Genomic DNA, 26682 nt, shown 5'->3' on the forward strand with positions numbered 1-26682 from the left:
GGCCTGGGGCGAGCCTGACTGTGGGGAGAAACCAGAGATGGGAGCTGAATGCGGCCTGTGTGCAGCCTGTTTTGATTCCGGAGCCATCATGGGGTTGCTGGGCGAGATGACATTTCTAGCTGTTCTGCTCCTAATGTTTTCCTTCTGTGCACTCCATTTCCACACCGAAGCTCTCGTGTGTTTGTTTACTTTCTTCTTTGGGCTTGGGTTTTTGAGCCATCAACTGCGGGAAGCTGGGAGTGGTGGGGCACAGCTTAGCCAAAGCAACTCTTCTCGCCCGAGGTTTCTCAGTCCTGTGGCTCGGTGGTCCCTGCACAGCGACGGCAGTGCCACAGCCCGGGCCTGGCTGCTCTGCCAAGAAAGAAAACTGTTCCTTGGCAGCTGCTGTCAGTTGAACGGGGCAAAAGGTGCTGCACGTGTGCTATCTGACAGAAGCTTCCCTATGACGGGTAGGATTCCATTTTACGTAACGAGAGACTGAGGCTGAGAAACCAAGTTGTCTGGGTTGCATCATTCTAAAATGTGAAGTCAGGTCCAATGACTCTTGCCACCTCTCTGCACAAAGTGGACCAAGCGCCCAGGCAGTCCTTGTCCTGGATAAGGAAGGTCATGGGTGAGGCCAAGGACTGCCCTAGGTTGGGCCCTTTTATGTTCTTCCTGGCAGTCCTGTCTGCTAGGCCTGTCACTTAGGGTACCCCCACCCCAGGTGGGTGGGAAGAAGTGGTGGTGCCTAGTTCTGCCTGTGAATGACAGGCCCACAGCCTGGCCCTTGCAATTTCCTTGAGCCTGGGTGTGGCCTGGGCCCTAGTGGGGGTTAAACAGCAGCTGGAAGAACAGGACTTACCTACGTTTCGTCTGCTCCGTCCACCCCAGGCCTCACCACCATCTGCTTCTAAGTTGTCTGGTCCAGCCCATCATGTGGAGATGACCATTCTTCAGGAACCCACTGGCCTATTCGAGATCCCCTGTCCGAGCTTCTTCGCATTCCCCAATGCCCTTAGAAAAGATACCAGGGTTGATTGAGACTTCCTTTCCCTGGGACAGAAACCGAATCCACACCCTCTTTGATGGGGCCCTGAAACCTCTGCAGCAAACCAACCCAACGCCCTTGGGCTGCTGCCCTGCCAGCCCCGCCTGCAGTGTGACCGTGACCGCTTCTGTGCCTTGACCTGGCCAGGAGGGAGGAGGGGAGGGGAGGGTCACAGGCCTGAGGGGCAAGGGGGACCTGCAGGGTCAGGGTCAGAAAGTGCGTTAGGCCACTGGGGATGCTCCTCCCGCTAGAGAGGGGAGCTGAGGGACTTGCCCAGGGCTGCAGAGTTGCTTAGAGCAGGATAGTCCTCCCTTCTGGTCCACAGGGTCTTGCCCTTGGATGAGTCAATTTTGTCTTGATCATGAGTTTTGTGAATGCACAACCCGTGGAATATAAATCCTGCAGGTTAACCCGTACATACTAGAGACTAGGGAAGAGTCAGGACACAGAGATGTAAACCAGAGGCCCTGCCACAAATCAGGGGTGAAAGAAGAGAAATTAATCCCTTCAATCGTTCAAACAATATTCATTTGACATTTATTGAATGCCTACTGTGTGCCAGGCACTGTGCTAGACTCTGGGAATGGAGCAGTGAACTGATTCCCCCCCCCACCGTGCACCCCGACCACCACCCTAACAGGAATCTGCGTGCCAGCAGCTTTATCCAGGAGGACGGTCTTCACAAAGGAGGCTAAGGTAGGCACTATACTCATTTTACCCATGTGGAAAGTGAGGAAATGACCCAAGGTCACACGGTAAGAGGCAGATCTGGCATGTGAGGCTAGGTCTGTGGGACTCCAGGGCTGTGCTTGCCGGTCCTGCAGTTTCCTGCTCCCTCAAGGGCTTCCGGTCTGGCTGGGGGTCTAGTTGGGGCGGTAGAGCACTTGTGTCAGGCAAAGGGACCACTCCAGGAGGCCCAGAGCTGGTTGGTGGGAGAGTGGCTTACCTGCACTGAGGACAGAGGCCACAGGAAGGTTAGAACAGGGGAGGTCGGTGGCAGTCCACCTGTCAGTCCATGTGGGGAGGATGAGACACAGGACACAGGTAGGCGGGAAGAGTGGCAAGGGCACTCCTTGCAGAGGGAACTTGGAGGGAATGACTCACACCTGAGGCAGGCAAGTTACAGCTGTGCCCACAGGTGTGCTTCCCTGAAAACACACCAGCCTGACAGAGAGAATGCAAAGTGGAGACTGATGGGAGATGCCGGAGCCGGCTCTTGGTGCGCCCTGAGGTCTCCAGGTTGAGGGTTGCCAGGTACGGTTCCGGAACACCATTTGCCAGATGGTTCTGAGCTGGTGCCTGGGGCCTTCCTCGGCTACCCGCTCCCTAACCCCAGGGCCTGGGTTCCAGGTGGTTGGCAGAAGGCTGGCCACATGGACAGCGAGGGCCCATGGTGATTGTTGGGGCTGGCCCACCGCAGGCAGGGCAGCAGAGAGGGTGAGGAGAGGGAAGCCAGAGATCAGCCAGGAGCATCAGCCCAGGAGAGCGCCCGGCGACCGCCAGCCAGGATTCCCTCCATCTCCTGGGCCTCGAAGGTCGCCCGGAGCCGAGCAGGCTTGTGGGGCATCTCCGTCCGGCAGGGCAGCCCTGAGCAGCCCCAGGAACCCAGCAGCCCTCAGCCACCGCCCGGGGAGCGCGCGCGCCGTTGGAGAACCGAGTTGAGGAGGGCGCGAGGGCAGCCCCGGCTTGGAATCTGTGGGTGTCGGGGCTCCATCCGCGCCAGCGTCGGAGTTCGAGCCGGGAGTGGGCGGAGGAGCCAGGCGGACCGCAGACAGACCCAGCCGGCCCACCTCCGCCCCGGCCCGGGCTGTGGTGAAGGCGGGGGAGGGGGGGAGGTGCTCGAGGGCCCCTGCGAAGGCGGGTGGGTGCGGCCAGGCGGCCTGGGAGAGCTTCAGGGTCGCAGCCTGTCCGGGGCTGTCCGCGCAGTGGGGCTCGCGACCCGTCACCGGAACGCCTCCCCGCCCTCTCCAAGCATTCGGGAGAAGGGCACCTCGGGGAGGACGGCCGCAGCCTCTAGGGGGCCCTAGAGAGAGAAACCCCCCGCGTACCCCAGCAGGGCGCGGGCCAGGTGGCAGCTCTGGGGCTGGGCTGCGCGGAGGAGGCGGCCTCCTGGGCCAGGGGCGGCGGCAGGGGCGGCCCCGGGATCACATGGGCGGAGGCAGGTCTTGGAGCCCCGGGCGGGCTCTCCCCAGAGTCGGGCAGACGGCGGCAGCGGCGGTGGCGGCGGCGGCAGTGGCGGTGTCTCCTCACCCTCCCTCCTTCCCTTCCCTTCCCTCCCGGCTCTGGCCGTCCAGCTCGACGGGTGAGCGGGAGCCAGGTGAGCGGGAGCTAGGTGAGCGCGCCCACCTGCGCACCGTCAGCACGGCCGGCGACCTTCCCGGCTCCGGACACCTCGCAACTCTGCGAGCCCGCGCCCCCTGCGCCGCTCTCCGAGCCCCGGCCCTTTACTCCGCCCACGGCTCCTCTCCCTGTAGCCTCGCCTGGAGGCCGGTGCCCCCAGCGTGCTGGGCTTTCCCGATCCCCGGCTCTCCTCCTCCAGCACCAGGCCCGCGGGTACTTTGGCCTCGGAGCGCAGAAGGCGCCCGGACTGGGAGAGCTGGCCAACGGGCTGGGCACATCCCCGCGGCCCGGGACGCGGAGTCCATCAGCCGGCTCAAAGGTCTGAGAATCCTAAGCCTCTGTAAACCGCGAGCGTTGGCCTGGGGACCTGGAGACCTGGGGCAGGGACAGGGGCTAGGCCTGGGCAAAAGGCAAAGCCAGGGACCGTAGACGGGGCCGAGAGCCCTTCTTGCTTGCTTGGCTGCCTTCTCCCCAGGCTCTTAAACACGGGAAGTGGCCCTAGTGTCCTTGATGGATTCCGACAGCACTTGCAGCCTCTGGGCCTCCCCAGGGGCAGCCCCAGGGGGGGGGGGGGTGCTGGGCAGGGTGGTGACCCAGGGCTGGCATTACAGCTTCCTGCCTGGGTTGGCTCCTGGCTCCATAACTAGAGGCTCAGGAAATCCTACCAGGGCTGGGTCTGTAAGGACACTCCCTTGCCCAGCGGAGGGGGCCGTGGATGGGACGCCTGTGGCCCCAGCTAGCAGGCAGCATCAGTCAGCTCGCCCTGCTACAGCCATTGCCAGGGGGTGGGTGTGCCCAGCTTGGCAGGTGAGCCCGTCCTTCTGGCTGGAGCTGTTCAGAGGGCAGCAGGCCCCTGGAGGAGGTGGGAGGCCTCATCTTGCCTACCTGGACCACATTGCCAGGGGCCAGGCCGTTCGCCAGGAGGCCCCTCTGAAGACCCGGGGCCAGTCCCCACCCAGCCAACTACTTGAACAGTCTGTGGTGGCCTCACCCCCTTGTTTGCTGTCACTCCTGTTCCCAGAGTGCTGCCCTCCCCCAGAGTGGGGAGGAAGTACCTTGTGCAGTCAGTTTTGGGGACAGGAAGCAAGCACTGATGGGACTTAGCCTTGCTGGTGGAGGAGGGGGAGAGGCAGGAAACGGTGACATCGCCTACCACCTGCCAGCCCCTGCCCTCCTGGTCTCCATCCAGCAAGGGCCTGTGAGGCACCCGAACGGCCTGCCTTCTGGGAGCTGTGCTGCTGAAGACTGTGGCGGTGAAGGGGGAACTCAGAGTCATGGCTTCCCAGGGTGGGGGGAAGTGAAACCAGGGGGGTGAAGGAGGGAGTTAGTCACTTCCTCTACACTCCCCCTCGCACCCCTCCCCGGTCCCTAACTGGCTTCTCTCTGGACCTGTCATCCCCTCTCTTTTGCTTCTACAGGGTCTCCAGCCCTCCTTCCTGTGATATGGCCCTGACTGTGGATGTGGCGGGGCCTGGGCCCTGGGGCTTCCGGATCACTGGGGGCAGGGATTTCCACACGCCCATCATGGTGACCAAGGTAAGGGCTAGTTCCAGGAGTTAGGATTTACCCTGTCTACCGGCTCTCCACAGCCACCTTTCTTTTTTTTTTTTTTTTTATTCTGGAGTCAGAAGGCCTACTTCTGAGAGTGTTAGCCTGGAGAGGACTGGGGCCCCATTGCCATGGGGCTGTGGTGACCACTTCAGGAACAGACTTCTGGGGATTGACAGGGAGCTGGGCCAAGTAGAGGCCCTTTCTCCTTGGTCACCCACCCTGCACCTGCTGGCAGCCACCTGGGGAAGTTACTAGAACAGGAGCCCCAAGTCCTTGGCAGTGTCCTGACCCAAGCCCAGGCCAGGGAGCATTCACGGGGCAACTACCTATGTGGTGTGTTTGCGTGGGCAGGGCTCTCTATCCAGAAGTATTTCCAAGCACAGCCCCTCAAATTCTGTCATTTCTTTGGGAGGCTCTGTGAGAATGCCAGGGATGGGGTAAAGGGGTGGTTCCCCTCCAGCTTTGGGAGGGGATTAGCTGAATAACTGGGCAGACACTGCGGTGCAGGGAGAAAAAGGGGGACACTGGCCAGCCTGGTTCAAACCTGCTTCTGTATTTCTTGGGCAGGACAGAGACACATCCCCTTTCCTCCATCCCTGCAGGAATGTCCTCGTTGTCTGAGCAGGGGTATCTCAGACCACTTGTCCCTCATCCCCTACAGGTAACTGAGAGGGGCAAGGCTGAGGCTGCTGACCTCCGGCCCGGTGACATTATCCTGGCCATCAACGGGGAGAGTGCTGAGGGTATGCTTCACGCCGAGGCACAAAGCAAGATCCGCCAGAGCCCCTCACCCCTGCGGCTGCGGCTAGACCGGTAGGTAGGCCCTCCCCTCTGCTAGGCCGGCCAGCATTTCTTCACCCCTCTGCTGGCCTGCTGCATGGTGGCTGCCCTCTCAGCCCCAGCCTGGTCTTCCTGGGATCTTTTGGCTCATCTTTGAGAAGGTCCAGGCTCTGGAGCTTCCTCAGAGTGGGCTGAGGGGTGTCCCCGAGCCCAGCTGGGCACACAGCCATGGGCAGGGCCGGCTGGCATCAAGCACCTGGATGCCCGGGTTTGACTGGTTCCCAAGTGTGCAGGGTAGAGGGTGTGGGCTTGAAGTGGGTTGAAGAGGCGAAACGGGTGCCTTAGGCTGGGTCTCCCAGGCCCCTGCCTCCAAAAGGGGATGGCCTTTGTTCAGATCCTGGGAGGGGTAGTTTGAGGAGTTTGGGGCTCACTCCCCAGAGAACCCCCTCTGTCAGTCCCCATGGCTTCTCTGGGCTGTGCAGGTGAAGGCAGATTCCCAGGCTTGGGTTTTCAGCCACGAGGCCTGGGTTGGCTGGTGGGGCGGGGGCGAACAGGTGGCTCCCTGAGGTGGGGCTTCAGAGTGAGTCACAGGACAGGAATGCTGGGAGATCCCCAGTCAGGAGAACCCTCTGGGCGGGCCTTTGACTTGAGTCAGTTACCTCCTGCCTCTCTGCCTTCCCCTCCCCTCCCAGGCTCTCTCTAGGCCCTGAGTCCACGCCCTCTCCTCACCCCCACTGTCCCACAGTGCCATAGCTCCCACGAAGCTCTCATGATCCCGGTCCCTTCAGTGACTCCCTCATACCACTCAGGCTTGTGAGTGTTTGCAGGACTGTGACCCAAGGAGGGGGTTGGAGAGTACCTCACGGCATCTGGGAAGGGAACCAAAGTCTACAAGGGACTGCAGAGTGGGGTGGCAGAGGGGCAGGGAGGTGCTGACACCATCACTTCCCATAGGTTCCTCTTGTACACAGTGCCATCGGCGAGGGGGGCCTGACCAAGTCCCTCCAGGCCTCCAGCTCCATGATGGGCAGGTCAAGACTCCCGGCATCTTCTTTCTTTTGTCCGGTCCACTCCTAAACCCTCCCAGTCTCCTCCACAGGAGCACCCAGAAGCTCTGTGGCAGGAAGCAGTGCTCTGGACTGGAGCCAAAGCCCCAGCTCCCTTTACCGGCCCCACGCCCCTGCCTGGGGAGGCGAAGGCTGGTGTGGTGTGTGGTGACAGCAGTCCTTGCAGACCTCTCTAGAAGTGGCCAGACATCCAGGAATGGTGCGGTGGGGTTGGGGCATGGCAGGCTCTTTCTTCACCTGAGACCAGTCCCAGCCCTCCAATGGCCTCCTGTTCAAGATTCCAGAGGGAAGGGCCTTGGAGGGGTTCCCAGGGAGCTGAGGTCGGGCACCTCTTTTTGCTGGCTGCCTTGGTGATTGGCGGGGAGCTGGGCCTGCTTGTCACCCTGGCTGTCTAGGCCCTGCAAGATGGCGGGGTCTGGGAGTTGGGGGTGTTGTGGGGGAGACAGGCTCCACACTTTGTTTTATGGAGGAGAAACCTTCAGAAGGGGCTAGGAATGACTCTCTCAAAGGTGTTCCAGCCATTAGCAGCAAAGCTGGTGGGAGACAGCCTTTGGCTGAGCAGGGGAGAGTGGGCAGCTAGCCTGGCCATCACTGGGTTTTAAGGAACTCACTTTCTCTCTCTGGGCTTCTGTGTCTCCATGGGTGAAAATAAAGGATTATTTATATGAAATCAGCAATCTCCCCCAGAATCGATCTACAAACTGATGCTGACCAATGACAATGTCTAGATGAAATGCTAAAAAAAGAAAAGAAAAGAGAAGAAAAAGAAAAAGAGGGGTGCCTGGCTGGCTCGGTTGGTGGGGCATAGAACTCTTCCTCTCTGGGTCTTGAGTTTGAGCCTGGTATTAAGTGTAAAGACTACTTAAAAAAAAAAAAAACAAAAAAGAGAGAGAGAGAGAGACGCCTGGGAGGCTCAGTTAGTTAAGTGTCTGGCTTTGGCTCAGGGCATGATCTGGGGGTCCTGGGATGGAGCCCTGCGTGAAGTCCTGTGTCCAGGCTCCATGCTCATCAAGGAGTCTGCTTCTCCCTTTCCCTCTGTCCTTCTCCCTGCTCATGCTCTCTTCCTCTCTCTCAAGTAAATAAATGAAAATCGTAAAAGAGAAAGACAGAAAGAGAAAGGGAGTACTGTGAGGTTTTATTAAAACCGAATTGATGAAATTATGTCTATTTTTCATATTGATGCTAAACTGTCCATTCCTTTGAGAGATGACAGTGGTTGTTAATAAGAGTTGTTTTGAACTTGGCAAAGTTGAAATTTGACAACCTGATGTCCACATGTTTTGAACATTTATGAGTCTTGAGAATCTGTTGGGGGAACAGCTGCAATCTGCAGCTCGTCCGGTGAGCAGGGCTCCTGGACTCCTGTGACCAGCTTCCCTCTGGCCTCTCCTCAGGTCTCGGGCCGCTTCCCCTGGGCAGACCAATGGGGAAGGCTCTGTGGAAGTGCTGGCGACTCGCTTCCAGGTAGGAAGGTGCCTTCTGCTGGGAACTCCAGCACCCTGAGGTGAGGGGAACCCTGAGGGGCAGGGCCAGTTAGGGGATGGGTGCTTCCCTTCCCGGCCCTTCTCTCCACAGGGCTCCATGAGGACGCACACGGACAGCCAGTCCTCCCTGCGGTCTTCCTGCTCCAGCCCCGTGTCCTCCAGCCCCCAGCCAGGCAGCCCCTTCTCTACCCTGCCCCTCAGCCGCCCGCACACCCTCCCTGGAGAGGCTGTGGTCAGCCGCAGGTGAGCGCAGGGATGGGCACGAAGGCCATAGGGTCATGAACAGGCCTGTCAGTCTCAGCAGCTTGGTTTACGGGAGCCTGAGGGCACCCTCTGTGTCCCTGAGGCAGATTGGGTGGGACGGGGGCACACACACCATCCATTTCCCGCATTTCAGTTTCCAGAGCCTGGCACACTCCCCGGGACCCACCACTGCTGACCGCTTCTCCTACGGGGGCCGCCCCGGAAACCGCCAGGTGAGGATGCATGGGGGGTGGGGAGGAGAGAGCATCTCATTCCAGCTGATTGCCAGTGGCACCCTTGGGGCTGCAGATGGCGGGTCCCCCTTGGGCAGCCAGTGCCTCCATCGCCCAGCAACAAGCATGCCCCTCTCCTGAGCCAGGAGGAAACTGTGTCTGCTGGTGGGCTGTGCTTGCTGGTTCCCAGCCCTGCCTGGCTGGTCCCAGGTGGCCTTCTACCTCCTGTCCTCCCACTCGCTGCCTCCCCCCTCCTGCTAGCATCCTCCCTTCCTGAGTGTTTCTCTTGGGCCAGGGCTGAAATAGTTTTGCTGCTGTTGTTGGGATGGTTCCCTTTGGCTCTGGCTGCATCTCTTGAACACATTCCTCCCCATTCCAAGCCCCATGCCCGCCCCCAACTCCCATCACCCCATCCCCCTACCTCCTCCTCTGACTCAGCCCAGAGAACCACCAGTGGGACTGTGGTTCTGCCTCAAGTTGCACTTGGCTTACTTTCTGTCTGCCCTCCTCCCTGCCCTTCTACTCTGGACAACCGCCCCCCCACAACCCACCGCTGGGTCCTACTGTGAACTAGTGACAGCCCCCCACACCCTGTCTTGGTGGTATTTCTCCTCTCTAAGGGCAGGGGTGAGGAAGTGAGGGAGCAAGGACGCCAACAGTCCTGGGCCACAGCTGTTGGGGGCAGAATTGGGTGGGGGGGCATATCCAGCCTTTGGGGTGAAGGGGATGAGGCCCAGCTGCTAGAATCCTCCCTCCGGGTGATTCTGCATTCCAGAAAGCAGAACCTTTGGAGATGGCCGAGGGAGGGCATTACAAACTGGGGACTCTGGGGAAGGAAGGAGAGGGCTCCCGTGGGGGCTGCATGGGAGGGTCTCGCCAGTGACTCCTTGTGAGCCCACTCAGTGGACTGCCAGGCAAGGAGGGGCACAGAGATGCCTTCGATAAGATCCCCATCTTTAAAGAATTTAAAGTATAGTTGGGGAGATAAGACAAGCATGTAAAGTAGTTTGGGAACAATTAAGAACTAAACAGTGTGGTCTTAATTATAAAAGCGGGAGGCATTCTGGGAGGGAAAAGAGGAGTGTGGGCTGGGTGGCCTGAGAAGGCTTTGTCAGGAATGTTGCTGGACGTCAGAGGTAGGACTGGATAGGGTTTAGATTAGAGGATGATAAGCCAGGGGGATGGCAAAGCAGTGTATAAGCAGGACCTGGCGTGTCTGGGCCTGGGTGGGAGTGGGGAGGGCCTTCTCTGGGAGATCTTGGGGCTGACACCAGCTGGGACTGCGCTTGGCCCAGGGCATGGCTGGAAAGGGTCCATCCGTCCTGGCCTTCTTCCTTGTGGTTCCCAAACTTGGGCAAAGGGGAGATGCCAGGAGACGCTGGAGGTACAGGGAGTGGCTCCCAAGCCTGCAGCAGCACCTTGGAACCTGTTAGAAATGCACATTCTCAGGTCCCAGCCTGGACCTGCTGGGTTAGATGCAGGGGTGAAGGGGTGGAACAGGGTGCCAATCTATGTTTTAAGGAGCCCTCGGGGTCCTGATGCAAAGATCTGAGGACCACCCATGAAGTGTAACCAGGAGCCCTGGGCTGGGGAGGGCAGGGAGACTTGGGGTAGTCCCATCTCTAACATCTAACCTTGGATCAGCCCCTCTTTCTTTCTCTGGACCTGACATTTGGTTCCCGTGCTCTGAGTTCCCTCCTTTGGCCTGAGGACCATGGTCATTCCTTCAACAAACTTATTTGATTTTTGTTTTAAAGATTTTATTTATTTTTCAGAGAGAGAGAGAGGAGAGCCCAAGCAGGCAGAGCAGCAGGCAGAGCAGCAGGCAGAGGCAGAGGGAGAAGCAGGCTCTCCGCTGAGCAGGAGCCTGATGTGGGACTTGATCCCAGAACCCTGGGATCACAACCTGAGCCGAAGGCAGATGCTTAACCGTCTGAGCCACCCAGGCGTCCCCCTTCAATAAGCTTTTGTTGAGCTGCTTTGTGTCAGGCACCCTTCTAGGCTCTGGGGATGCGTTGGTGGACCAACAGAAATTCCTAACCCAATGAAGCTTGCATTCTGGTCTATAAATAAGGCTGTGATCAGACGGTGTGGGAATCACAGGGTCCCGTACCTCCCTCTTGGGAGCAACACTGTGTACTTTTAGCACTTTAAAGGCTCTGAGAAGTCCCATGAGAAATACATTTAATTTTAATAATTTCCTAAACTTAAATTTAACTACAGAATTTCTCTTGGCATCCCCTCTCCCCCCACATACCTGCCACTCACTTATTCACATCCCTGTGTTCACCAGAACACAGTTTGAGAGGTGCTAGCTACAGATGAGCTCTTGGGGGAGGGAGGTGAGCAGCTTCTCTGGACTTGGGGATCCAAGGTTCCTTCTGGGAAGGCAGGTGTCCCTAGATGACTAGGAGGGAGGGAGGAGAAAGGCAGAGCTGCTCCTAATCAGGGAGCTGGGCTCCTCTCCACCAGGGCGTCGTGGTCTGGCAGGAGGAAAGGGGTTAGAGGTGAGGTTCCCCCACCCCAGTCTGCTGTGGCCGTGGCCTTGCTGCTGGTTCCTGAGCTGGCTGGCTGGGGCTGCACTGAGCCCCAGACTCAGGACCCCACTGGCCTTTATGGGGCCCTTCAGAAAACTGGAAGTTGCCACCTCTGGGTAGGCACATGCCTTGGTGGGCAGATGTGAAGTAAAGACAGCACCCCTCCCTCTGGCTGGCACTTGGACTTGGCTTGCAAAGAGAGCCTGGGTGGGTTTTGGTTTGCCCTCCCAACTAGCCACTGCCCCCATGCCGGGCACAGGCTGGCCTCAGATGGCACAATGGGACATGGTACTTAAGTCACTGTGCTGAGGAAACCATCTTACCGCCTGTCAGTGGACCACAAGGCACCAAGAGCAAGAGGGATGTAGGCTGGCGGAAGCAGGCTGCAGGGGTGAGGATCTAGGGCTGTCTTCTCAAAACCCTCAAGTTTCTGTTTTTAGCTAAAAAATTCATGCCGTTTTATCATTGGACCCTGTACTTTGTCCCTGACTTTGAATCTTAAAATCGAGGGAATTTGGCCTTCCAGGGAACTGTGCCCTCAGCCCCGTGCACTGTGGCCTGTCTGTTGGTCTCTGAGGGGCCCCTTCTGTGGGGGGCCCCTTCTGTAGGGGCTGGCAGTGGAGATGAGGCAGGGTAGAGGGAGTGGGTGCAGAGGTGCAGGCCAGAAAGTGGAGCACCAATTTGGCTGAAGGCGGAATTTCCACATGGATAGCAAGCGTCAAGAGCCCAGGGTGGACAGTACACGCCTGGAGAGGGGGTGCTGCTATTGGGGTGTGGGTCCAAAATGGGCCTGGCCCCTGCAGACTCCCTGGGGCAGAACCAGACCTCCAGGACAGCCAGCAGACCTGGGCCCTCTCAGGAGAGGAAGTGTGTGCAGGAGAGGGTCCCTCGTGCAACCCCAGCCCTGACTCTAAGAGGGGTCTTAGGCCCTTCAGTCCATCCCTGTGTTTCCTTCTCCTCACAGCGAAAGGATCTGCTTACTTCCTCTCTGCTGTTCTGCCCCTTGCCCAGTCTCCTTGCAGAACCATTTTACTTCCACAGTCAGGGGCTGACCACTCTCCCCTTCTGGGACTGAGCAGGAGGAGTCCCTAGTTCCTAGAGGGCAGGGTTGGGGGCAATGGGCCCTTGTTGCCTTGTTGCCGGCCTGCTGGTCAGCGAGAGCTGGGAGCCCTCTGGTGTTGGGCCTGGGGAACAGCCGGACTTGTCTTGGCGGCCCAGACGGCTGTGTTGGCCAAAGGTTCCAGCCGCTGACTCCTCCCCTGGTGCCTCTCTGTCCCACAGGCCAGCCTCACCCGCGCTGGCGACTCAGCTGTGCTGGTGCTGCCGCCTTCCCCCGGTCCCCATTCCTCCAGCCCCAGGCTCAGGTAGCAGCGGGCCCTGGAGGGTGGGGTGGAATCCTGGAAGGCCTGGGAAGCCAGGAGACAGAGAGGAGGAATGGGGGTGGTGGGGAGTGGGTGGGTGGGGTCCCGATGGTTTTAAGCCCAGTTGGCTGTCCTCTGAATACCCACCCCCAGAATCCTTTGCCCTAGGGCGCTCTTTCCCTGCCCCCATGCTGGTCCTCATACCCAGGAAGGGACCCTCACTCCTGGCTGCCTCCTGCCCCTACAGTGTGGACTCAGAAGGGGGAAGCCGCCTTCTGGAAGAGGACTCAGAAGTCTACAAGATGCTGCAGGAGAATCGTGAGGCGCGGCTCGCCCCCCGGCAGTCCAGCTCCTTTCGGCTCTTGCAGGAAGCCCTGGAGGCTGAGGAGAGAGGTGAGCTCCTGGGGGGTGCGCGTGTTGGAAGTAGGTTCCGACAGGATGTCCCCGGACCCTAACTGGGCATGATATTGAATAGGTATGTCTTAAGTACTCATCACAGGAGTAGGCACCAAGGGCAAGTCCCTGCACTAAAGGGGCTTTCAATCTGGTAGGAGTTCCAGGGGTGCACCCAGAGGTGCTGGCTGGGATCAGGAAAATGTCAAGAGAATGACAAAGGTGGGGAATAGGGCCCATGGGGACTGGGTCTCCAGGGAGGGCTTCATGGAGGAAAATGACGTTGACTTGACCCTTGAAGAAAGATTAAGACTTTAACAAAGGGCCTTAAGATGGCGGCAGGGAGTTTGAGCCTCAGAGAGGGCATGGGGCGGCGGGGGGAGGGGGGGTTGGTTGGTGGTGGTGGCGGTGAGCGCAAGGCCTGTGGTGGCTGGCAGCCTGAGGGCTTTGGTGTGCGAGCGAGCGAGAGAGTAGCAGGGGCCTGGTCTTAGAGGTTGAGTCCTGGCTGGGGGGTTTCATGTGCCAGGCGGAGGAGTGCCCTAACCCAGGAGGTCCCATTAAATAATGCCAGGCAGATGCTGGAGTGAGAAAGAAGAGAGATATGGGCTCTTGCCAGCCATTCCGTTGTTCCTTCCACATTTACTGTGCCTGTCTGATGGGCCTGTGGGGTGCCAAGTGTGATGGCCGAGAGTGGCCAGGCACCTGTCTGCCCTTGAAGAACAGTTTATTGGGGTGAGGTGGTGGTCGGGGTACAGTGGTACTGTGTGTGTGTGTGTTGGGGGGGCACTGCCTAGTGCAGGGGAGAGACGAGGGGGCCTGGCCTGGCAGAGGCCGCAGGGAGGCAGACAATGGGACAGTCCGGAGCTCCAGATCAACAGCCTCACTGGTGCAATATCTGGTGCCCGGCTTCAACTCAGAGAGTTGGCTCCTGGGGTGCTCACTGGGGTCAGGGGGTAGTGAGCGAAGCTTGTCTATCAGGACCCCGAGGCCTTGGTGGGCCCGTGGGCAGGGCCCGGAGAGAGGTGGTTGGGGGGGGGGGTGGAGCGCAGATGGTCACTGCTGGAGCCTTGGGGTCCTTGGGCCAACAGGGACCATGCCCACCCCGTAGCCCCGGTGCTTCACCTCAGTGGCGTTCCAAGGCTGCTCACAGGCAGCCAGGCCCATAGAAGCCCTTTGAAAGCTGTATAAAGGTATTGTGGTGCTGCTATTATCTATCATTACCATCTTTTAATTAATAGCATCATGCCTGGATCACTCCTGCTTGGTGGGATGTGTAGACACAGCTCAGACATTCCTTGGGCTGCCTCAGCTTGGGCTAACTCCGCCCCAGCCCAGAAGCGGCTGCCATCACTCCCTTCATCCATCACCTACCGGCCACACCCCTGGTGTTCCCTTAGCCGTGCGTGTGTAAGCACACCTTTTAGGAGCCTCCTCGGAGCTGTGCTGGAGGAGCGTGCATGGGTAAATAGAGCCTGGCTGCCACCACGGGGGAAAAGAGCTCTAATGTGTGTCTGTCTGCCCACCCCCAGGGGGCACACCTGCCTTCCTGCCCAGTCAGCTGAGCCCCCAGTCCTCCCTGCCCACCTCCAGGGCGCTGGCCACCCCACCCAAGCTCCACACGTGCGAGAAGTGCAGCACCAGCATCGTGTGAGTACTAGGGTGGGGGTGGGGGGCGGGCACTCCCTGGCAGGGCGGTAGGGGGCGGAGCAGGGCAGGGAACGCCCTCGGGAGGGCTCTGCAGAGAAAGACCAGTCCGGGCCCCGGGCGGGGTTTTCCACGATGCATCTGTGCGAGGGGGTAATGCGGCTTGTTCTCAGGCTTCTTACAAAGCCTTGCTGCCTTCTTCCTGCTGCATCGCCTTCTTTCTGATTTCTTTCGCCCTCCCCAGAGGAGGAGGAAATGTTATTGCTTCTGATTTCTCTCCAGTAATCTAAAAGCCTCTGGAGATCTACCTCCAGACGGGGTGCCTCCTCCTGGAAAATGTTGCTCTCCGCCCCCACCCCCTCCCCCAACCCCCCTTCCCCACCTACTTTGGAAAGGGATGGGTTTTCCGGAGGCAGGTTTGTTTTTCTCAGTGGGTGGCATTATAATGCAGCGGTATTCTCTGGCAAATTGCTGAAACCCCACTCACCCTCCCCTCCGCCCCGCCATCAATGTCTTGCTCGCGGTGTTAACGGCCAGATGACTCAGTTTAGGCAAAGCCCTTAGCCTCTGTGGGCTTCGCTGTTCCACCTGCGTAATGGGATATTACCCATGCCGCTGTGTAGACGCAAGGAAAGGGGTTCTCAAAGAGCAGCTGCAAAGGGATTGTCAGAGGGTTCCGGGCCCCAGAGCTTCCACTTTTCCAGCTTGTCCGCAGGGAATGCGATGCTGTGGGTCCTCATTCCTGGGACCACATTTTGAGAACCACTGCTCCATTATCAACCAGAAAATTCAGGATGCAATTTATCTGCGTTTGTTTAAAGGGGGAACACCCCTCTTTTTTTTTTAACTAGAGGTCTTGAGGGTGGGGGGTTGTAGGGTTATTGACGCGAGAGTCCTGAAGGAAGGCTTGGGGAGTCAGCATCTGAAATTTGGGGATCTTCCCTGAGTCCTGTCTCGGAGCTAGGCTCCCTGCGAATGAGAAGGGCAGCGGTCCTGGGGTCCCACCTCCACCCAAGCCCCCAGGCTAACAGCTCTGCCCTCTCCATCGCCCCCTGCAGGAACCACGCTGTCCGCATCCAGGAGGGGCGCTACCGCCACCCCAGCTGTTACACCTGCGCAGACTGCGGGCTGAACCTGAAGATGCGCGGGCACTTCTGGGTGGGGGATGAGCTGTACTGTGAGAAGCACGCCCGCCAGCGCTACTCCTCACCCCCCACCCTCAGCTCCTAGGCCTGAGCACCTGGCTGTGCTCTCAGGCCGCCCTCAACTTTGTGGGCACCTCTGTGCCAGGGCCATGCCAACAGCAAGTTGGCCTGGAAGGGCGGTTGGTGGGTGGTGGGCGGGCCCCTTCCTCCATGCTAGGTGCGGCTAGGTCCTGGGGCCTATCCTGGGCTGTGCATGAGGACAGCCTCGCTGTCCCAGGCCTGTGCTAGAAACTCTCACTTCCCCCTGCAGGACAGGCTGTGCACCAACGGCTAAGGTGGGCACCGCACTGGATATCCTTGTGCAACAGGGGTTAAGCAGGTTGGGACACAGAGAGAGGTATGTAGAAAGAGATGGGTGGTCAGAGGCAAAAGGTATTCACTCTGTAAAGTTTTCAACATATGAACTCTATAAATATATATACATGGACAAAACAAAGTAGATCTCCCCTCTCCTTCCCTGCTCCAGCCCCTGGGGATGAGCTTCTCTTGACCACTGGGTCAAAAGTCTTTATTTACATATTTTTTTTCCCACTTTATCTGCCCCCTCAAACCTACCGAAGAAGCTTCTTTCTTCCTTTCCTTCCTTCCTCCCTCTCTTTCTTTCTTTCTTTCTTTCTTTCTTTCTTTCTTTCTTTCTCTTTCTTTCTTTCAGATTTTATTTATTTATTTTAAAAGAGAGAGAGGGAAAGAACACAAGTCTGCAGAGTGGCAGGTAGATGAAGAGGGAGAAGCAGGCTCCCCGCTGAGCCACGAGTCTGATTTGGGGGTGGTGGTGCTTGATCCCAGGACCTTGGAATCATTCCCTGAGCCAAAGACAGACACTTAACTGACTGAGCCACCCAGGCACCCTGAGGCCTGTTTCTTTTAGTGGAAGTTTGTGCTCTTTCTAGATACCGTCCATTCTTTTTTTTTTTTTTTTAAGATTTTATTTATTTGACAGACAGAGATCACAAGTAGGCAGAGAGGCAGGCAGAGAGAGAGAGAGGAAGGGAAGCAGGCTCACTGCCGAGCAGAGAGCCCAATGTGGGGCTCAATCCCAGGACCTAGAGATCATGACCTAAGCCAAAGGCAGAGGCTTAACCTACTGAGCCACCCAGGTAACCCCCCTTTTAAAAAATTTTTATTTATTTTTAATCTCTCCATCTGATGTGGGGCTTGAACTTACAACCTCGAGATTAAGAGTTGCATGCTCCATTAACTGAGGCAACCAGGCACCTCTCCTGGACCCTTTTATTTATTTATTTTAAATATTGTATTTATTTATTTGAGAGAGGTAAAGCGTAAAGCACAGGGGGGTGTAGATGGGGGAGGGGCAGAGGCAGAGAGAGTAGCAGGCTCCCCACTGAGCAGGGAGCCAGATGTGAGACTCAATGTGGGGTTCCCTGTGGGGCTCCATCCCAGGACCCCGGGATCATGACCTGAGCCAAAGGCAGGCACTTAAGCGACTGAGCCCCCCAGGCCCACCACCTCCTGGACACTTTTATAAAGATGGCAGTTTTACTGGGATAACCCCTGGTACTTTAGAGGCCGGAGCTTCTCACTGGGAGCCTGGAGAGGAGCAGAGATGCAGGAGGCAGGCCCGGACGTCTATTCTGTCCAGGCCTCGGCTGAGGGACACAGTCTCATGTTGCCCTGGCCCTGGATGGCCTGGCACTCTGTGGTCCTTGCTCTACTTGGGGCCAGTGCTGCCAGCTCAGTTGACTTACCCAGATGAGCCGGGTGGGCAGGAGAGGGGGCAACATCTCAAGTACGTCCTGCACTTGGCTAAGGCTGTCTGCACCCATCTGAGAAAGAGAATCACCAGAAATAACCCTGGACAGGCTGCAGGTTAGCCTTGCCTGGGAGGGACACGCCAGTGGAGTCCCCACCCTGAGGGACCACCACCCACCAAGGACCTCACCTCCAAGTCAGGGTTTTCTGTGTGCCCCTTCCACGGGAGACCCTGCTGGCTTCACTTCTAGTTGATTTGAAAACCCCAACCAAAACCAAAAAAGGATGGGTGACCAGTGCCAGGCATGTCTGCCCTCAGGTGTGTTTGACTTGAGGCCAGGACAGAGGTTCCCTACCAGATTTAGGGCTGGATTCACCCACCGAATCCCAGTCCTCACCCTGGAGGACATTTTCAGAAAGGTGCATGGGTGCTGCTGGGTGCTCCAGACCCACCCTGTCCCCCAGTTAGCCTGAGGAATGGGCTACAGTCTCAACTTTATTTTCACAGAAAAGATCAAAGCTGGGCTTTAGAGACAGTGCTATCTGGCTCTTTTTGGAACGAATCTTGGTGGAGAATGTTTGTGTGGGCTCCTCGGGCATCTGTTGATACAATTTACCCCTTGACATAATCGTCTCTCTGGATAGCTGCCTTTATTTTCATAGAAAAGATCAAGGCTTTCTGTGGCTCAGGAGGAGGACCCTAGGCCAGAACACCTGGTCGGCAATGGGATGGCCTTCTTGGCGCCACCTGCTGTCAGGTGTAGCCCACGACAGGGGAGAATGCTGGCAAAAGGGGCATCCAGAAAAAGGTAGCACTTTTTCATGCTCTCCTGAAGGTGGTGGTCAAGTGGCAGCCACTGAGCTGGCACGAATGAAATCATAGTACATGGCAATGAGCGCTAAGAGCTAATGTGGGACACACAGGCATGGCCTCTGAGCACAGAGCAGAGGGCATCTCTGTGTAAGGATGAACAGAACCTGGACAGGTGCAGTGGACAAATGCTGAAGGATGGGGGTGAGTGCAGGTGGATGCTCGGTTTAGGGCAGTGGCCGAAGGAGGTACCAAGAGAAGACTGGAAGGGGAGATGGGACCCTTGAATGCCAGAAGAAATGGTTTGGACTTCATCTTGAGACTCTGGGATCATTTTGAAAATTTTAAGCAGGGAAGTGATGGATTGGAAAAAGTGGGTGGGAGTATTAACATGGTCAGATCCCCACCTGTAACAAAGTGTGGTGGGCCAGCAATGTTCCAAGGAGTAGAGGAGAACAGATGGGGAGTGGAGACCCTTGTGAAAGGGGTATGTCGGTGAGTTGCTGAATGCCTCCAAAGGCTGGATGGGTCCACGCTGAAATCCATCTGTTTAACTGGGGCAAGCAGCTCTCCTTCCAGCGGCCCAGGGAGGGGGCAGGGGGTAGCTTCAGAGCGCTCAGCAGCTACACAGCCAGCCTCAGCTTGGGAGCACACTTCTTCTTTGGTCAGAGGAGAAGGTTGGGGGCAGTCTTTGATCTTTTTCCTCCCTGCCCTCAAACCCACCCCAAGCCAGCTGTGAGCGCCCACCCTCTGCAACCCAGACACATTTGGGAGGGGACACCACCTAATTATAAGACCTCAGTTTGTCCAGTGCTGTGCCCTTTTTACTTTTTTCTGCATTTGGGGGAATAACTTCAGAAATGAGAGATTCAAGTTAGAAGTTCCCCCAAGAGAGCATCTAATAGAGCCCCCTTCAGTTAGAAATGGGAAGGGGATATTCCCAAAGTTTCACTAGGGAATTCTAACACACAAACATATTGAGTGCTTTACTCCTCACAATTCTGAGGTCGGTATTGTTGTCCTCCTTGTTCTGTAAATGAAGAACCCCTGGACAGTGGACAGGGAGGATGAGTAGCAGGTCCAAGGACTCCGAGCTGGTAAGGGGAGGGGATTGGGAGTGGACCCTGGAGTCTGAATCCCGCATTTCTGGTTTGGGGCGGGGAGATTTTGCCCCTCCATCACCAGAGGTTGCCTTCCAGGGCACAAGGGAGGTCACCATGGTTCCCAGCCATCTCTACTCTGGCCGGAGATGCCTGCAGCCTCTTGGCTTGGCCCTTCCTCCCAAGGGGCCTAGCTCAGTGCTGAGCTGGCAGGAAATGTGCTTCCTGAAACTGGGACTTCCCCATGGAGGATGAGGGGCCACTGGGCATCCCTGGCCTCAGCCCGAAGAAGGATGCTACTCAGCCACCGTGAGTCTCAGGAACTCAGGGAAGCTGCTCACCTGTCAGGCGGGCAGGAAGCGGGTGGCAGAGCTGCCCTGCTATTCCTTCAAGCATCAAAGGGAAAGGGGTTTCCTCTGATAGGAAGCAGGGTGGGAGGTGGTCATGCAGGGGTACAGAGCCCTTGTGGTGGAGAAGGCCTGACCTAGTTCTGGTCACAGGGCTACTCCAGTCAGGGCTTCAGAAGGCAGAGGGGTGGGAAGTGTGTGGCCCCCTATGATGGATCCCCATCACCATGAGGGCTCAGGTGTATCTGCATGGTTGGGGGGGAGACATAGGTGCGTGGACTGGAAGGGCGTGTGCTTGCATGTGTGTTGGTGGGGGTGTGGGTTCTTTTGAGCCCACACAAAGCCTTGTGCTGAGACACTGCATTCCTGCTGGCTGGGCTTCCTGTTCCAGAAGCATTCTTGCCCCAGAGTCGCCAGGGAGACTGCTTGGAATCTGGCCCCACATTCTCCAGATTCAGGGCGAGATCTGCCAGAGGTTCCCTCCCTTTACCTCCCTAGCCTCTCACTACAGAGGAAGGAAGCCACCTGAGAGGCCAGCCCTCCAACCCTCCTACCTAGGGAGCCTTGGGGTGGGGTCGGACACTGCCTGTGGGGTTTGGTGCCACACATCCTGTTGGGCGAGCGTAAAGCAGTTCCTGCCAGGCCCTGCATTCTCTTTCCCTGTCTGTATCTGGGGAAGAGGAATGGAGTGGGGTTACTGTCTAGGGAATAGGGTTAGGTGCGGAAAACCCAGAGGACTTATGCCTAGCAGGGAAGGGCTTGGCCTGAAAATCAAGGTATTACGAGATGGCAGGCAATTCAGGCACTAGGCTCTCATTCTTTCTCCAGACTTGGCTACTGGCCTCCGTTTCCCCATCTTATACGGTTAGAGTCTTATAGTTTCCAACTTGCTGATAAGGCTCCAGTGTAAGGTGTTTGGGGAAGGGTACGAAGGAGCAAGGAGCAGAATGGGGTGGCAGACTTTCTTCCCCTCCTAGTTAACCGCCACTTCTTTCCAAGGGCTCTGGCTCCAGCCCCTCCCCCAGAGGCTCAGGTGCAAGTTTGCACGTCCACCAGCTCCCTTATCTGCCTCCGAGGGATTTGGGTCCTGCTGGGATTTTTCCAGCCCTGTCACCTTACTCAAGAAGATGAGCTTTCCGTACAGGCCAGCAGCCCCCCTGCTCACGGGGCTGTGTCACCTTGGGCAGCTGCCTGGGCTCCCAGCTTCCTTTCAGGCTGGGAGCCTTTGAGGGTGAGGAGTGGTGGAATCCCAGGACCAAACGAGGGTTGGGGTGGGGACAGGGAAGTATTTACACTTCCACCGCCTCCAGGCTGCTTCCTTGTCCCTCTGGCTCACTTCCCCAGATGCTGAAGACCCCCTCCCCAGATTTACGGTGCTCCGGGTGAGGGAGAGGTATGGGACGAGGAGGGGATTCAGATCTAGCTTAGGACTCAAGGCGCTCTACAGTTGTCGGAAAGGATTTCCATGTGGACAGGGATCATTTCCCCCTTCTGTCGCGTCAGGTTTCTGAGTGGCTGAGTGACATGCCCCAGGCACACAGCTGGGAGCGTAGGGACAACCTTGTCCCGGTCAGCGCTCTTCCCGCAGCCAGCACGTGGGGCTCCATTTCCTTCCGCGCTACCGTCCAGTCCCCGCCGACCCTCCACCCCCAGCTCCGGCTGCATTTCGGCGGCAGGAAGACAGACCAGCATGTGAACCGGGAGTGAGGGGGTGTCGGGTAACCCCGCACCTCCAGTCAGACAGCGTCCTCAGGCGGAGGTCTCCGCTCCTCGGCCGGGTGTGGGAGCGCGGGGCGGCCCGGAGCCCGAAGGACAGAGGATCCAGGCCTTCTCCCGGTTCCCCGGAACGCCCCGCGCAGCCCGGCTCCCAGCCTCCGCCCCCCGCGGCCCCTCCGGGCGCGCCCACCCCACCCCCGGCCGTCCGCACACCTGCGCGCCCCTCCTCCCCGCCCCCCGCGGGGAGGGTCCCGGGGCCGCGCCCAGCCGGGGCCGGACGCGCGTGCGAAACCTCCCGCCAGACAGCGGCGGGGGAACTCTGGCCGGGATCGCGGGCTGGCTGCCAGCGGCCGGGGCGCCGCGTTGGGGCCGGGAGCGGAGCCATGCTGGGCCGGCGGCGCGTCTTCGCCGTGGAGCCGCTCCGCGGCCGGGGTGAGTCGCCCGCCCCCCAGGCCGGCCGGGGCCTCGTGTCCTGGAGCCGAGACTACCGCGCCCGGACCCCGCTCTGCGCTCCCGGTCCCAGCCGGTACACCCCGCCCGGGGCGCTCGACCTCGCCGCCTCCCTTCGGACGGGCTGAGTGATGGCGCTGTGCGCTTTGGAGACCTTCGGGGTTCGGGCGCTAAATCAGCCACCACCTTCCATCCCACTCCCAACCGCTCCACTTCGCTCTAATTCCCGGTGTGGACCTTCGCCCAGTCCTTGCCCCGCCGGCTGGTCCAAAAGCCCCCTCCGCGGCCGCGAAGAAGGGAAGCCCTCTCCTTCCCGAAGGAGACTAACTAGCTGGCTTCCTGGGCCGGGGTGGAGGGGCCCGGAGTGGTCCCCAGTTCTCCCGCGCGGCCGGCGGTGAGACCAAGGCGGCCCTCCATCCTCTCCCGCGCTAGTTTGTGCATCGGTATTACAGTTGGGGACCCAGCGCGTGGGTAGGGCCTGTCGCAGAAGGGACAGTCCTCGGGCGATTGCGCTGCTTCTCCTCCTACACCCCCTGCCCCCAGTTCCCGTTTAAGTCCCACCCCACCCCCACCCCGACTCCCCACCAAATCTTCACTATTTATCATTTAAGAGAGCAGAAGCCCGCAGTGGTTATAGCTATTGTTATTTTTATTGCCCTCCCCCAGGAGCTTCTGGAGAGACTTCATCCTGCATCCTGATGCTAGTTTGGGACCCCAAGCTTCCTTCTTTGTGCCCTTCTCCGTCTCCCTGAGGCCGGAGGGTGGGGGTGGGGGTCACAATCCTACTGCCCCCGGGGGGAGTAGTTGAAGAGACTGAGGCTCCCCATTCACGACTTAGAAGTCTTAGGCTGACCCTGGGCTCCAGGGCACAAGAAGAAAGCAGCTATCCCCTCAAAGGAGGATCGGCCATACAAAGAGCTGGTGAACACATCCCACACGGCTTTGCCTGCCGCCCAAATCCGGGGGGTCTGTGATCACCAACAAAGACTTGTGAAGGGAACCCGTGTTAACTTCTTCCAGCCAGGGATGGGGAGAGATCTGGGCGGGGCTGTGTCTGTCCAGTCCGGTCCCCTCCCTTCACCTCTGGCCCAGGACACTCCTCCCTGGGAATGCTGCCAGTTGCCAGGAATGCTGGGGGCGTTAGGGCAGCCTGCCCAGCCTGATGCAGACTCTCCTTGCAGATGGGGTTGGTGAGGACTTGGCACACGGTTGTGTAGTACCTGGAGTCAGCAGCACCTACCGACGGATCCCAGACGTGGCTCAAGTTTGCTCACTGGACTCCTGGAAGAGGGATGGCCAGCTGAGAGGTCCCAGGAGGCAGCAACCACTTCTCAAACTGGCTTCCAGGGACTCAGGAGTGGAGATGGTGGTCGGGGACGGGGCCCTGACCACCTCACCGGGCCTTTCTCAGGTCTGTCTGGACTTTGAGCCTACAGGGAGCCCTGAGCCCCTGGCCTTTGCTCCCGTGGAGCCTCCTGCCCATCTTGGCCGGCTTCTGGCCAACCGTAAGCTGGAGCAGGTGCTGGAGCGCTCCCGCCAGCTCCCTACCTCCCCGGCCAGCATGTCACGACACTGCCGCTCACTGAATCCTCCCTGCGAACCTGAAAGTCAAGTGCCCCCTTTTGGAGCCGGGGAACAGGAGGCCACGGAGGCGGAAACTGACCTAGAGGCAAGCCTGGAGGAAGCAGAGGTGGTGAGTGCCAGGTCTCAGGCTGGGTAAGAGTGGGACAGAAATGGCCTTCTCACATGGAGGGGGCTGCTGCTGGCTGGTGGGGCCTCACTGACTTGTTCTCCTGGGAGCTCTCTTGGGGTGGGGCATTCCTTGCTTCTGGTTGACGGCTTGTTCTCTCCTCGGCCCACTCCCAGCTGGGTGGAGGTGGGCAGAATGGGGGCTGGCCTGGCCGCATGCCTGGGTGGGTGTTGGGAGGCCAGCTGGGGGCGTGTGCCTCCTTTCCCCAGCCCCTCTGCTCCCATCTGCTGGTCTGCCTAGCATGGGGGTCTGGTTGAGTTCAGAAGTCTCCCCGACCTCACTCTGTCCCACAGGCAGGGGGCCTGGGGCCTGGAGCCTGGGCCTGTCTCCCAGGACAAGGGCTCCGCTACCTGGAACACCTGTGTCTCGTGCTGGAGCAGATGGCAAGGCTCCAGCAGCTCTACTTGCAGCTGCAGACCCAGAGGCCTCCACCGGTGAGTGAGCCGCAGGGCCGGCAGGCCAGCGGGGGGCAGGTGAGTGGGGGCTGTGGAGGAGGGCGGCTCCACGCGGAGCCCTGGAAGTAGCCCTCGAGTCGGGTCTTGAGTGCCTGTCTGTCCTGTGCACAGGATCCTGAAGTGAAGGAAGAGGAGATAGAGGGGGCAGCAGGGGAGTCAACCCTGGCCCCTTCACCGCCACCCTCTCGTGACCCAAGCCGTGAGGTGCATGAACTGCTTAGCCAGACGCAGGAGACAGGTGAGAGGCAATAGCGTTTCCCTGTGTCTTGCCTGCCCAGGCCCCGCCCCCACCGGGAGACCCCGCCCCCACCCCGGGAGACCCCGTGACCCCGGGGGCTTGATGTGTGGCTTACTGCTTCTGGCCCTGGATAAGCTGATTCTCTTTCTGAAGGGGCAGAAACAGCTGCACCCCTAAAGGCTGGGCTGCCCAGTGCCAACCCTCCCAGGCTCTTAGAGGCCGCAGCAGAACCAGCTCAGATCTTTGCCCCCTCCCAGGGACACAAGGTAGGTGATGGGTGTGTGTGGAGGCATGGGATAGGATGGAGAGGGGGTGAGGGGGTGGGGGGTGGAGAGGTGGGGAGGTGGGGGGTGTGGGCTGGTTGGGATGTGTACACAGCGTGAAGGCCAGGAACGCTGGGAAAGGGACGGAATTCCTGACTGGAGCGGGTGACTTGTCCTGGCTGTACCGCCTGCTGTCTATGGGAGCTTGGTCAGAGGTTAGTCGTGGGGAGGAGCTCTGATCCCCTCGCCCTCCGCTCAGCGGGATCTCTCCCACTGGAACAAGGTCAAGGTCCTGCTCAACCGGATCCGTTGGAGGAGCCCGAAACATCCTGAGTCCCCTGCCCTTCCTGATGGCCCTGCCCCTAGGTGAGTCCTGGGGCCCAGCCGAGCGGGGGGGTGGGGGTGTGAGGAGGAGCCTGATGAACCGGGATGCTGAGATTGTAATGCCAGTGGTGTTTTTTGGGTCCCTTTGAAATCTCAGAGACCGAGATAGTCTCAGAGAGGGTGCTGGGAAAAACGGAAGGTAGTTAAAGCATCCCTTTTACAGAGGAGGAGGCTGGGGACTGGGCCAGGGAAGGAAGTTGCTTTTCCGAGGCTACCTGTGTGGTGAGTTCATGGCAGAGCCAGGACCAGAGCCTGGGAGATCCCCTCATGCCGGTTCAGCAAGCCCTCGGCTCTCACAGCTGAACCTCTCGGATTTGCTGGGAGAGCAAGGTTGGGACACAAAGGATTCCACAGTAGATGATGGGGGATAATGTGGGGATAGGAAGCACTGTGTCATTGTCCCTAGCTTCCCACGGCAGATTCCATCAACTCTGGGGCCATTGCTGCCTTTGTTTCCTCCTCCTAGCCTAAAGCTACCTTTTCTTTTCCACAGGATTGAGTCAAGGGGCGTCCCTGAAAGACCTCCATGCCAACCCCTCCGGAAGACCTTTATGCCATCATTTGTGGTTAAGAAGCAACGAGCAAAAAACCTTTCTGTGTGCTGAGACCTCCTGGTGCAGGGACGTGACCCTGGGTTGGGGGGTGCGCAGTGAAGTCTTCTTCCTTGCCCTTTGCCCTGTTGCTGCTTCTGGGCACTGCCAGGAAGTGATGCTCACCCTTCTCTCTGAGGAGAGGGCTGGATCTTTCTCTGCTGGGCAGCCTGGCAGAGGAGCCCGAGCTCCCTGAGAGGCCCCAAGGTGCAGCAGCCCCCAGGCTCCTTTCTGGTTGCCAGAAATCCCTGGGCCTAGTCAATGTGAACTAACTTATTTATCAGGAGTCCATGGAGTGTATTTGGCATGGTGATCTACTGGGGCCTAGTGTGTCACAGATGCATATTTGTGCAAAATGATCCATGTATCTCCGTGAGTCAGTCACTGCTGTGAACTGGCTGGATCCAACCGTCTCTTCTGAATCATACAGCCAGAGGGTTGGTTGATCTTCTGGGTGATGTAACTGTAGAAGGATGGAAGCGACCTCCATTCCTCAGTGCGCAGTTACTGATTTGGAGTCCTACTTTCTTTCTCGTACCTTCGTGGGTAGCCCCAGGACAGGGCGGCCTGGGGGGGACGGATGAACTACTATTTTGGGAGCCTCTGCATGGAGTCTTGCCTGTGAAGCAGAGCCCCCAAAGACAACCTGGAATGGAAGGGTCAGGGACAACACGGAGAATAGCAGAGTAAGCTTCAAGATCTGTCTGCAGCCGCTTTGGTCCCTAATAACCTTTACACATCAGAGCTGAAACCAGACACTCATACTAGCTTTTAGACCTTGATAAAAATCCCTTAACTTTTCTGAGCCATAGCTTCCTACTTAGTGTCCTGAATGGTTTAATGATACCTGCCCTACCTACCTCACAGTCTTATTATGAAGATAAAATGAGATCAAACTCTCAGAGTGCATTGTGACTATTACATGAGCAGGAAGGGGGAGGGCATGGGGTTGGAAGATGGCCAAACCGGAGGGATGATGGGAAGGCCAGAGGATAAAGCA

The 26682-nt window shown here is 58.4% G+C and overlaps 2 protein-coding genes across 10 annotated transcripts; both read left to right on the forward strand.

Moving 5' to 3' along the window:
* The first annotated feature begins 1284 nt into the window (after nt 1-1284).
* PDLIM2 (PDZ and LIM domain 2) lies at nt 1285-16303 on the forward strand. 6 transcript variants are annotated; one of them, XM_047717337.1, is made up of 10 exons: nt 1285-1726; nt 4789-4906; nt 5583-5734; nt 8163-8232; nt 8344-8495; nt 8650-8728; nt 12547-12629; nt 12835-13019; nt 14549-14666; nt 15722-16303. In XM_047717337.1, exons 2-10 carry the CDS (start codon nt 4814-4816, stop codon nt 15891-15893), a joined length of 1104 nt encoding a protein of 367 aa, XP_047573293.1. In that variant the 5' UTR covers nt 1285-1726; nt 4789-4813; the 3' UTR covers nt 15894-16303. The 6 variants fall into 6 exon arrangements, with proteins under 6 accessions (XP_047573293.1, XP_047573289.1, XP_047573295.1 ...); XM_047717333.1 differs by lacking the exon at nt 1285-1726 and adding an exon at nt 3196-3347; XM_047717339.1 differs by lacking the exon at nt 1285-1726 and adding an exon at nt 3198-3347 and having other exon boundaries at nt 12874-13019.
* A 684-nt stretch (nt 16304-16987) lies between these two features.
* Nucleotides 16988-26584, forward strand: C2H8orf58 (chromosome 2 C8orf58 homolog). 4 transcript variants are annotated; one of them, XM_047717343.1, is made up of 7 exons: nt 16988-19798; nt 23184-23695; nt 24046-24225; nt 24319-24445; nt 24605-24711; nt 24968-25074; nt 25586-26584. In XM_047717343.1, the coding sequence occupies exons 1-7, from the start codon at nt 19741-19743 to the stop codon at nt 25695-25697; spliced, it is 1203 nt and encodes a 400-aa protein (XP_047573299.1). In that variant the 5' UTR covers nt 16988-19740; the 3' UTR covers nt 25698-26584. The 4 variants fall into 4 exon arrangements, with proteins under 4 accessions (XP_047573299.1, XP_047573302.1, XP_047573301.1 ...); XM_047717346.1 differs by having other exon boundaries at nt 24992-25074; XM_047717345.1 differs by having other exon boundaries at nt 16989-19798; nt 24599-24711; nt 24992-25074.
* The last annotated feature ends 98 nt before the right edge of the window (nt 26585-26682 follow it).

This window comes from Lutra lutra, chromosome 2 (assembly GCF_902655055.1).
Source record: "Lutra lutra chromosome 2, mLutLut1.2, whole genome shotgun sequence".
NCBI lineage: Eukaryota > Metazoa > Chordata > Mammalia > Carnivora > Mustelidae > Lutra > Lutra lutra.